Source organism: Canis lupus, chromosome 24 (genome assembly GCF_003254725.2).
Source record: "Canis lupus dingo isolate Sandy chromosome 24, ASM325472v2, whole genome shotgun sequence".
Taxonomy (NCBI): domain Eukaryota; kingdom Metazoa; phylum Chordata; class Mammalia; order Carnivora; family Canidae; genus Canis; species Canis lupus.
In genome coordinates, this window is record NC_064266.1 from 33,194,430 (window position 1) to 33,206,050 (window position 11,621).

General features: G+C 55.5%; 2 protein-coding genes across 5 annotated transcripts; one reads left to right on the forward strand and one right to left on the reverse strand.

The window, feature by feature from the left end:
- The first annotated feature begins 682 nt into the window (after positions 1-682).
- On the forward strand, positions 683-4,528 carry UBE2C (ubiquitin conjugating enzyme E2 C). 4 transcript variants are annotated; one of them, XM_025470239.3, is made up of 6 exons: positions 683-868; positions 1,595-1,622; positions 2,820-2,906; positions 3,569-3,806; positions 3,921-3,980; positions 4,279-4,528. In XM_025470239.3, the coding sequence occupies exons 1-6, from the start codon at positions 768-770 to the stop codon at positions 4,335-4,337; spliced, it is 573 nt and encodes a 190-aa protein (XP_025326024.1). In that variant the 5' UTR covers positions 683-767; the 3' UTR covers positions 4,338-4,528. The 4 variants fall into 4 exon arrangements, with proteins under 4 accessions (XP_025326024.1, XP_025326026.1, XP_035561562.1 ...); XM_025470241.3 differs by having other exon boundaries at positions 686-868; positions 3,602-3,806; XM_035705669.2 differs by lacking the exon at positions 683-868 and adding an exon at positions 941-1,061.
- Positions 4,529-8,946: 4,418 nt separating this feature from the next.
- TNNC2 (troponin C2, fast skeletal type) lies at positions 8,947-11,621 on the reverse strand. The gene is made up of 6 exons (XM_025470246.3): positions 11,475-11,621; positions 10,002-10,053; positions 9,735-9,878; positions 9,532-9,646; positions 9,259-9,395; positions 8,947-9,127 (listed from the first exon to the last, which is right to left on the reverse strand). Exons 1-6 carry the CDS (start codon positions 11,475-11,477, stop codon positions 9,096-9,098), a joined length of 483 nt encoding a protein of 160 aa, XP_025326031.1. The 5' UTR covers positions 11,478-11,621; the 3' UTR covers positions 8,947-9,095.

An 11,621-nucleotide genomic window follows, 5' to 3' on the forward strand; every position in this document is an offset into this window, starting at 1 on the left:
GAGCACCGTGCCAACCTTCCCTGGCTCTCGGCTTGTTTCTTCATCCCCTAAGGTACAGAAGTGGCAGGATGTGATGGCTGGCACCAGGAGGTCGATGACAGACCAGAAGAAAAACGCGGAGAGGCTTTTATTACCCCCGTTTTACACGTTGAAATACTAAATGCCGTGCCCGAGGTCACACAGCAAACGCTGGGAACGAGCCTGTTTGTCGCAGTCTCCCGCTCTTGCCGTCATTCCCCTCCCATGAGTTTTCAAACACCGGACCCTACGGAGGTGTCCGGGACGTCACGATGTGTCGTAGGGGTTTCCGGGGAGAGGGAAGGGTACCAATGTCGTCAGGCCGGAGACGCTGCCTTCCGCCGGGAAGTAGGGAATCCCGCTGGGCGCGCCGGTCGCTCCCTCCCCAGCCAGGCGTTTAACCCGAAAGGGTTCGGCCCACGTGGACTTTTTCTTGGCCCTTTAATGGTCGGCGTTTTCCAAAGGCCACCACTCCGCCGCGGAGTCGTTAGTTAATGACAGCCTCTTCTGCCAATCGCCCTTCAGAAGCAGGTTCCCGCCGCCCAATAGTGCTGCGCCGGGGGGCGGGCCTAGCAGTTGCGCGGTGACAGAGCGCCCCGGCGCGCCCCATTGGCTGGATCAAACCCAAGCGAGCCGCTGATTGGCCGGTGCTGCCGGAGGGTTACGATTCAAACGCGGGCGGGCGGGCCCCGGCCCCGCAGTTGCAGCCGTGCTCTCCGGGTTCCTGCCTCCCCCCCTGCGCCGCCGGGATGGCCTCCCAGAACCGAGACCCAGCCGCCGCCAGCGTCGCCGCCGCCCGGAAAGGAGCCGAACCCAGCGGGGGCGCCGCCCGGGGCCCCGTGGGCAAGAGGTGAGGAGTATGGAGGTACCATTGGCCGGGCCGGCACGCCCTGGGCCCTGCGGTCCAGAGCTCGGACTTCCGGGCCCCCACCTCCTGGAGTGGGCAGGTATGCGGGGCCGGAGGGCACGCCGGGAGCTCGGGCTGCCCCCAGAGGGGCCCCGAAGGCGGACAGGAGGAGGCGCGTGGCCGGGGCCCTCCGCAGGTGAGCCAAGATGAAAGTGTGCCTGGGCCCCCGGTGGCTTGGAGTAGGGGGAAGCGGGGACGGAGTGGGGAGAAACAGGGATCCGGCACAGGGAGAGGCGTCAGAGAAGCTGAGGGGCCAAAGAACAAGGCAGAACAGGGATCCCTGGGTGGCTCAGCGGTTTAGGGCCTGCCTTCGGCCCAGGGTGTGATCCTGGAGTCCCAGGACGAGTTCCTGCATCGGGCTCCCTGCGTGGAGCCTGCGTGGAGCCTGCTTCTCTGCCTCTCATGAATAAATAGTAAAATCTTAATTAAAAAAAAAAAAAAAAAAAAGGCTTAACTGAACTAAACTGCCTGAGCCTGGAATCAGGAAGGGAGAGAACTCTGCCAGAAATGGGGTTGAGTGTGCCCCTGCCGCGTCTGGCTGGCCTCAGGGTTGGAGAAGCCTCTTTGACAGCTCTTCCAGGGACCCCGGGGTTGGGATTGGGGAAGCGGCACCGGGTGGAGCGCTGGCCCATGCAGGCCCCCAGATGACTCCCAACACTTACGTTGCAGGCTGCAGCAGGAGCTGATGACCCTCATGGTGAGTGACTACCTGCCCAGACCCCAAGCCAGGTGATCCACCTTCCACCTCCCATTCACTTATCAGTAGTGGCCTCTCCTACATCAGGCTTTTTGCTAGACACAGCACAGGAGATAAAAGGATGAGTCGGGTTTCCTCTCTTCTGGGCCCCACCTACACCTTTCCTTCCAGCAGTGTCTACTCCAGGTCCCCCTCAACCACCACTACCACCACCACCACCTTTAAGTTCTCTCTAAAATACAGCTCCTGGGATCCCTGGGTGGCGCAGCGGTTTAGCGCCTGCCTTTGGCCCAGGGCGCGATCCTGGAGACCCGGGATCGAATCCCACGTCGGGCTCCCGGTGCATGGAGCCTGCTTCTCCCTCTGCCTGTGTCTCTGCCTCTCTCTCTCTCTGTGTGTGTGACTATCATAAATAAATAAAAATTAAAAAAAATAAAATCTTTAAAAAAATAATAATAAAATAAAATACAGCTCCCCCCCAAAAAATAAAAAATAAAATACAGCTCCCGAGGATCCTGGATGGCTCAGCGGTTTAGTGCCTGCCTTCAGCCCAGGGCGTGGTCCTGGAGTCCCGGGATCAGGTCCCACATCCAGCTCCCTGCATGGAGCCTGCTTCTCCCTCTGCCTTTGTCTCTGCCTCTCTCTCTCTGTGTCTCTCATGAATAAATAAATAAAATCTTTAAGTAAAATAAAATACCGCTCCCTGATGCCAGGCAAGTCCTTCTCTCTGTGCTGCCTGGTCCTACTTCCCACACCCAACTCTCCACCCTTACTCTTCTTAGGGAATATACCTGTCAAACTTTCAAATAATTTTTCCTAGATGACCTTGTCTACTTTAACCCTGAATATCCAATTTAAATCCTTCTATGCTGATGTTGTATATCTCCCCGGTCTGTGAATGGTCCTTAGGCTTCGTTTGCAACCAGTACTAACTAGCATGTTGAACCCAATTCCCAGCATCCAACAAGCTGCCTTCTGTTTCTCTGCATAACCCCTCCGCCCTTAACACATCCAGTACTCCTCCCCCACGGGGGCAGGTTCAGCCCCAGGAATCGAATCACTTCCTCAAAAAAGCCTATCAGTTTGGTCTGGTTGCTTTATTTTGGATCAAAATTTGACGAGCTTAAGGGGAAGGGTTTTACCCACTGATCCCCAAAACCATATTCTGCAGCCCAGCAGGTGTTGTTTCTTCCCCAGATGTCTGGTGACAAAGGGATTTCTGCCTTCCCTGAATCAGACAACCTTTTCAAATGGGTGGGGACCATCCACGGAGCAGCTGGCACAGTAAGTATAAGGTTGAGGTGGGTGAGTCTGGGGAGAGGTATGAGGTGAAAACCAAGTGCAGGTCAGCTTAAAGCCTGGCAGGACACTTCCCTGTTCTGTTCCTGTGCTCTGAGCCTGTGGCCCTTGTCTCCCTCTGGATAGTAAGAGGTTGGGTTTAAAGCGTAGCTTTCCATCTTAGATGCCTAGAAAGGGCAAGACGGAATGAAGAACAGAGGGTACGTGAGGACTTCAGCCAGTGGAAGGGCACAAGTCCCAAGATGGCAGCTCCCATTGCTGCACATCTGGTTTAAGTCAGAAATCCAGGGGTCCCCTGCGGGCTCTGTCAGTGAATGAATGTAAAACGCTTGTTCTCAGGGCTGTGCCCTTAAGCCCCACACTGGGGCTTTTGATTGCTTAACAATAAAATCTTTTTAAGAAACAAATTCAGGTGTATGTCTAAACTACCCTGATTTTCACATGTTAGCAGCTGATGTTGTGACTGACTAAAGCACAGCTATGGTAGCCCTCAGGATGCCAGTTGACAGCCCACAGACCAAAGGATCACTGATGTCCCTACTAGATAGGAGAGAAAGTACAGAGCCAGTGTAACACTCTGTCTCTTATCAAGTCCCAGACAAACTCAAAGGTCCTTGTAAGCCGTTTATTGGGACTTGGGGTGGGAGGCCTACTCCCCACCCCTGTTTCTCCATTGCCAGGTATATGAAGACCTGAGGTATAAGCTCTCCCTGGAGTTCCCCAGTGGCTACCCTTACAACGCACCCACAGTGAAGTTCCTCACACCCTGCTACCACCCCAACGTGGACACCCAGGGTAACATCTGCCTGGACATCCTGAAGGACAAATGGTCTGCCCTGTATGATGTCAGGACTATCCTGCTGTCCATCCAGAGCCTGCTAGGAGGTGACTTCTGAGACCAGCCCCTCCCCTGAGCCTGGGAACCCGTCAGGACTCCCAGGACACCCCCGCCTGGCCAGCCTTTTCCCTTCCTACTGACCATTCTCTGTCCATCCACAGAACCCAACATTGATAGTCCTTTGAACACACATGCTGCCGAGCTCTGGAAAAACCCCACAGGTGGGTCCTTCATCCTTCTCAGGCACCAGGTGGTCCCTTCCCAACCTCCAAAGTATCCCTCAAACAGAAGGATCCTGCACATGACTTGCTCACTAAGGCCCCCAGCCGCCTCCCCAGCCCCCCTGGGAGCAGAACCCATCCAGGAGACCTAGCTGAGTGGGCAGCAGAAGGAGAAGCTGTTGTCGGGAAATCCTCCCCAGCTCCCCAGACTTCTCCCACCCCTGTATCCTTGCCTGCCCCCTGGCCCACCTTAGCCCCTGTCCCCACCACTCCTTGAGACCTGCCTGTTCTCTTCCAGCCTTTAAGAAGTATCTGCAAGAAACCTACTCAAAGCAGGTCTCCAGCCAAGATCCCTGACTGTCCAACCTACTCTCCTTGTGTTGTCTTTTTATTTTCTCCCTACATGGTCTGTCCTTCTCTTCATTTCTGTCTAGGACTCTGTATCTGAAGCTGTGGTGTCGTTTTTGTTTTGTTTTGTTTCTGTTTTTTAAATTAAGTCTCTGTTTGAGCCCTTGTGATGAATATATTAAATAAATACATTGATTTTTTTTTTTTTTTTTTACAAGTTGCCTTGTAGTTACCCTAGGGTTGGGCGTGCTCAGGGTCAGTGGAGTGGATCCAGGCTCTTGCCCTGCTCATCTAACCCACAGCCTGAAGGCAGCTGACAGGCTGAGCGGCTGAGCAAGGAGGTGACAAGGATTCCTTCCCTTGTGACCTTAGTCATTTTATGACTGCATCCGTTTCCTCTTCGATAAGATGGTGTCATAAAATGCCTCTTTCTGTCGAGTTGTGACATGCACCAGGAATGGCAGTGGATATTAGAGCTGTCCCAGCCAAGTTACAGATGAGACTGAACCAGACCTTAGAGCAAAACAGCTGTAGAGTGTTATGTGCAGACACATGCATGTACAGCAGGGGCTTGGGGGGTGAGCACCAGCTACCAACTCTTATGTCGGGGTGTTCTGGCCCTGAGACAGACAAGGCGATCGGGTCACCACCCTACAGCAGGCCCAGACAGCGAGGGAACCCCTCTTCCCTGCCAGACACCCCAGGACAGCTCTCGACCCACCTCTTACCCCAGGCCCTCCATGGATGGCTCCACACTCCTGCTCATCTCCACCAGTGATAACTCCAGCTGCTGCACCCACTGGCCAGGGGCCTCCAGCCCTGAGGCCTTCTCAACACTGGTTTGCCACAGGCCCTACCCTTGGAGCCCCTGAGAGGGAACTCCTATGCTGGCCATTTGGGGTCCCTCCAGGGGCAGGCAGGGGGAAGAGCAGGCTAGGGTGATGGCCCTGGTCCAGGTGCTGCAAGATCTTCAAGGTGGACTGACCCAGCAGCCAAGTGCCCTCCAAGCCCCACCTGGATCTTAGCTTCACCCAACCTAGTCCGCTCTGCCAGCAGCTGATAGTGCAGGCCTGGGGGAAGGGGCAGGGGAGCAGAGGAGGGCATCAGGTTCTCGCCTTCCTTGTGCTCTGCCAGCCCAGGCTCCTTTCCTGCCCTGTGCCCCCATGAGTAGCACTGGCAGGCAGGTCTGGGATTGGATTTGATGTCCTCTGCACGGTTTTAAATCTCACACATGGGGGGCGGGGGCAGAGTGGTGCTTGGAACAGTGCTACCCTGTTACTGCAGATAAATCTGCCAGGGGTCTAACAAATGCAAATTTTGATTCAGTCACTCTGGTGGGGCTTGAGGTCCTGCATTTCTCTGGAAGGTAAAAGTGTAGAGCAGAGCTCTCTTCCAGGTGTGGCCCTCCCACTTGCACCTGGAACTTGTTAGAAATGCAAAGTCTTAAGGGAGGCTTGGGTGGCTCAGTGGTTGAGCGTCTGCCTTGGGCTTGGGGCATGATCCTGGGGTCCCGGAATCAAATCCCACATCGGGTTCCCTGCATGGAGCCTGTTTCTCCCTCTGCCTGTGTCTCTGCCTCTCTGTCTCTCATGAATAAATAAATAAAATCTTTAAAAAAAAAAAAAATGCAAAGTCTTGGTTCCAACAAGCTCTCCAGGATTCTGATAGCTCTCCCAACTTTGAAAACCCCTGGCTAAAAAAAAAAAGAAAAAAAAAGAAAACCCCTGGCTAGAGGATGTCTTAAGAGGAAGCTCAGAACATGGCACTAGTGGTTCTTACTCAATGCTGGCCAAATGGGCATATTTTTTTGCCTGCCTTAGGATGCCTCTGTGTGTGGTCCCCTTGATCAAAGTGTTTGCTCCCCCACCCCCAAATGGCTAGCCCGCCAGCCTTGTGTCAATCCCAGGGGCTGACTGGTTCAGAACCAGTGTTCCCTGGAATTAATTCCTGGGAAAAAGTAAAACGATGTTACTAATTGGGATGCTAAAAGAGGAGGAAGTCTGGGCAGCTGGAGCACACAGCTGCAGATGGAAAAAAGCCAAGCACAGAGAAGTAGCTAGCTATGAGATGGAGGTGACATTGAGGCTCTGGCCTCCAGCTGACACCTTAGCATCCCAGTTTCATGAGCTAGTAAATCCCTTTTTTAAGTCTGTTTGCTTTAGGTTTCTGGCACTTGCAACAAAAAAGTCTAATACCGTATCAGAAGGTATTGTTACCATTCACCCCATACAATTACTGTAAAAGCCCTATGCTTGGGGCAGAGGAAAGGACGCAGTCCTGTCCTCAAGAGGCTGAGGTTCCGGGGCCAGATAGGCATGTCAGTGGGGTGGAGTGCCATACAGAGTGCTGGTTAAGAGCTCAGGCCCAGCAGGCAGAACAGTTAGAATCCCCACACCACCCCATGCTACGTGCATACACTCAGACTTAACCTCTCTGTATAATGGAAGTGTTAATAGCTACCTCATAGGCTCAATGGGCCTTAGAATAGTGCCTGACATGTTAGATAATGAATGTCAGCTGCTAGACTCACATGTTATGAAAACTCTGAAATGGGTACCTAATGAAGACCAGGAGGGTCAAGGAGGGCTTTCTGGAGAAGGAGATTGGGCCACTCCGGACAGCAAGAAGTCCAGGGGTATAGAACACAGGCAAAATAGCTTGGAAGTCAGGCCACACAGGGCTTGTAAGGCCTTTAAGGCTTTTAATTAAAATGCGGGGGCTTTACCCTGAGGCAGCTAACGAAGCCTTGAGTAGGGCAATGATGTGATCAGGTTTGGTTTCAGAAAGCTGCTTCTGGATGCCTTACGGGAAGTGACTGGCAAGGAGGTTAACTACTCTTCTGCAACCTGGTGAGCAATGGCTTGGCCTGAGTCACAACAGCCAGTGGGCTCAGAAGGGAGGGATAAAAGGGTAAAGGAAAAGAGAGAAAGTAGCAGGGCAGAGTAAATTACAGGTGGAAAGGAGGCCGATCTCTTGGGGTGCCATCTCTGAGATAGGGAACACTGCAGAACAGGATGGAAGGTGAGGGGATTTATCAGTTTAGCACAGGACCAGCTTGAAGTACTCAGGATATGCAGGTAGAACTGTCAACAGGTAGCCGGTGCCATGGTTAAGAGCCTTGCTCGTTTCCACCAAATGTCTGTGTGCCTGGATAGGTACCTTCACTCTGCCTTAGTTTCCTCCACAGTAAAATAGGGAGAACAGCATCCGACTGCCTCTCCGGTTGTGTGGACGAATGAGACCCGCCTGCAAAGCACAGGGCACTGCACACAGGAATCAGTCCTGGTGACAAGCCCTGATCCTGGCTGGAAACGTGAACTGGGAAATTAATGTGTCAGAAAGGGCAGCCGAGAACACGAAGGAGTTGGACAGGGAGGACCATGACAATAATAGTACAGGTTAATGTTTCAAGGTGACAGTAATGATATTAATAATAGCATTTATTAATAGTGTTTAGTCTGTGCCACGCTCCATTCTAAGCACTCTGCACACTAGCTTGCACTCACAACCCTGCAAGGTAGATACTATCTATCATTGTCCCCATTTTACAGAGTAAAGGAAACTGAAGCACTGGGTGATCTGTCCCCAGCAATGAGGATTCAAACTCGGGCAGCCTGACACTAAAGCTAAAGCACCGCTGCACTGAGTCAGCTTGGCCCTGAGGCCTGCTAGAACTGAGTTGTGTGCAAAGAGCTATAGAAGCCAGAGCACAGCCAGTGGCAGAGGGATCAAGGGAGAAGATGGTATCTGAGCTGGGCTGAAAAATTTGCCAGGCTTATTAGAGGAGGAAGGGCATTCCAGCATGAGCAAAAGCCCAAAAGCTTCAAAGTGCACCTCCACTGTCCAGAGCAGTAAGGATAGATTACCCGGTGTGGCTGGAACCTGAGAGGGGTAGGAGGGGAAAGGAATTTGGACTTGATTCTAGAAGCGAAGGGGAGCCCTGAGGGTATTTCAACAAGGGAGCAGCCAGGTCAGATTTCTTTTAGCTAGATCTTGCTAATGGCCCCATGTTGAGCACACTGGCATTGGCGGGAGCTGGAGGCAGGGATGCAGGGTGGAGATGATGACGTCAGAACCTCCTTCCCGGCTGTGTGCCCCTACCCTCCTCTCCCATCTCCAGTATGGAGCACCTATAAACGCTCAGAACAGACGAAGTAGAAAAAGTCAACCAAGAGTGAATGCTGCCTGGAACGGATGGATACGATACCCGCTTCTCCATCGCCAGCCCGGTAGCTTGCACCCCAGACCCAAAGGCTCCAGAAAGGAACGACGGCGGGGAAGGAAAGGGGCCTCACCTCGGCCTCCCGCGGGTTCCAGCCTCCTGCCGCGCCCTCACCCTACCCGCCATCCCCGGCACCCTCACCCCGACAGCTCCAAGCGCCAACCCGCACCCCCACCGCCGGCCTCCCTCCTCCAGCGCCAGGCGCCGCGGCAACCCCGCCGGCCGAGCTGTGCACGCCCAGCGCCAGCGCCCGGGAACCTGCCCGGGGTCCCGCGCCTCGGTGCGTCCCGCAACTCGGGTGCCCGCTCCTTGGAGCCCCGAGGCGCTCGGGTGGTGCCCCGGACGGCGGCCCAGCCAGGCGGGCCCTGACACCCTCACTCAGGCTACGCGCTTCGCTCGCAGTGTCTGCTTTTATTCCCCTGCACACAGAGCCCGCAGGGGCCGCGCCTCCCTCCTGGGGCTGAGGCCGTGACGGGGCGGGGCGGGGGTGCCGGGCCCGCCCTCGCCCGAGGGACGCGCGTCGGGGCGGAGGCGGGGGCGACTTCTTACTGCACGCCTTCCATCATCTTCAGGAACTCTGCGGGGATGGAGCGCGGAAGCGTCAGTCGCACGCACCGCCGGGGCTCCCGCCCTGCGGACAAAGCCACGGACGGCCGCGTGGGAGCCCCGCCCCGCGCCCCGCGCCCCGCGCCCCGCGCCCGCCCTCACCGTCGAAGTCGATGCGGCCGTCGTTGTTCTTGTCGCCGTCTTTCATCAGGGACTCAATCTCCTCGTCTGTCACGTGCTCCCCGGAGGCCCTGAAGATTTCAGCCAGCTCCTCCGCATCGATGTAGCCGTCTGCGTTCCTTGGGGCGAAGGGACAGGGTGTCAGGACAGGCGGGGGCGAGCCGCCCCCCACACCCCCACACCGCCCACCCGCGCCGCCTGGTCCGCGCACTCGCCCAGCCCAGCGCCTTCTCGGCTCCTCAGCCCTCAGTGCACCTGTCGAAGATGCGGAAACACTCGGCCAGCTCCTCCTCGCTCTTGCCCTTCGCATCCTCTTTCATCTGGCGCACCATCATGACCAAGAACTCCTCGAAGTCGATGGTGCCGCTGCCTGAGGCGAGCAGGTGGCGAGTGAGCCTGAGCCCTGCGGGCCCACCCCGCCCGCCGCAGTCGCAGCCCCTGGAGGGCCACCTGCTCACCATCCTCGTCCACCTCCTCGATGATGGCGTCCAGCTCCTCTTTGGTGGGGGTCTGGCCCAGCATCCTCATCACCGTGCCCAACTCCTTGACGCTAATGTCCCCGCCACCATCAGCGTCGAACATGTCGAAGGCAGCCTTGAACTCTGAGCGAGGCAGAGGACCGAGGTGGGCCTGGCTGGACTGTCAGCCTCACACCCTCCCTCCCACCCTGCCCAGCCCCCAGCACTGCCCAGCACGCAGCCACCCGCCCGCCGGCCCGCACTCACCAGCGATCATCTCCTCGCTGAGGTAGGACCGGGCCTCCGCCTGCTGGTCCGTCTGCAGGAGACACAGAGTCAGCCAGCAGAAGGGGTGGCCCCAGAGCTCATTCTTGCCTTAACCCCCTTCTCTTCAACCCCTTTCTGTCAGTGCCCTTTGGTCTTCCAGAAGAACAGTTCCAAACTAACAACACCTTCTGCATGCTCCCGCAGCACCTGAACCCCAGTTTTGAAGAACAAGGAGGAAACAGATTATGCCCAGGGTCTCCAAACCTGCTAATCAGATGTCAAGTCAGGAATCCCCCTTTCTAACCTTGGGCAAGTCACTTATTCTACTCTAGCTCTTCTCAGCTGCTTTTCAAGAATGAAAAGATCAGAGACGTCAAAGAGTTTTGTAAAGTACCAGCACTATTCCAGCATCATTTTTCAGTGTCCCCCAGCTCCCAGTAGAGCCTGGTACTATAATAGGGGCTCAGTAAATGTTCTCAATAATGCAAGGCAGAGTCATTGAGCCCCAACTAAGCGTCAGGCCAGACACTGGACACTGAGGCCAAGAAGACCCAGACACCCATCCCTTCCCTCCAACAACTTGTGGAGATGGAGATTTTAAGCTCCCTTCTTATCACTTAGCCATTGGAGTAAATCATAATCATGCTGGACAGAATATAATGGGGGCCTTGTGGAGGTGGAAATAAGATTTTGGGGGAGGCGATCTGGCCACATCCAAGCCAAGCCATCTGGCTATGGGACTTTGGACTGAGGCTGGCGGGGAGGAGGGGCTGAGGTGGCCAAGGCCTTCTTCGGCGGCCAGCTAGCCACTGCCCTCCTCCTTACCCTCCCCTCCTCCCTCCTCCTTGACCATGCAGGAGGGCAGGCTATTTTTAGCCTGGCATGGGCAACAGCAGCTGTCCTGTGGGGTCTAGTTACCCCTTGAAGTGGGGAGAGGGACCTCAGGGGAAATGACCTCCCTCTCTGGGAGGCCGGGGTCTCTAACCTTGGTCTATCATCTTCTGCCCCTTCTCTCCCTCATAGCTCTTGGGATCCTGCACCTTAGCTGGCTTGAAGCTCTGTAGGCCTCCCTTCTTCTAGAGGACTCCTCTCACCGGCAGTAGGATGATTTGGCAAGACCTCCAGCTAGCTCACCCCAGCCACTGGCTTGCTAGGTGACTCACTCTGGCCCTCAGGGTCCCCACCTCCACCGTGAGGGAGACAAGCTAACACCCCCCTCACAGCTCCGTGGCCAACACTGCCAAAGCCTTAGGTCTGCAGGGAGTTGGCAATCCCAAAGCACCCAGCCCTCCCCTTCCTAGAGAAGTCCAAGGCCTTCTTCCCAGGCTTCCTCCTAGACATCTAGGCTCCAGGAGCCTACATGTTCCATCTTTAAACGTCCAATTACTGAACTACAGAGCACCCGGATCTGGCCTGGAAGAGGTCCAGAAGTGCTCCAGCAAGCAAAGGGATGAAGTTCCTTCTTGTCCTTACCATGGTTGCAAGTCACTGGGCCTCCCCTGCTTCAGGTCAGTCACCTCCTCAGCACTCCACCACCCAAAGATACCCTGGCCTGCTCCAGCACCTTGGATTTGTAGGGGCACCCTCTCCTCCCACCTCTCTGCTCCCCAGGACTAATTG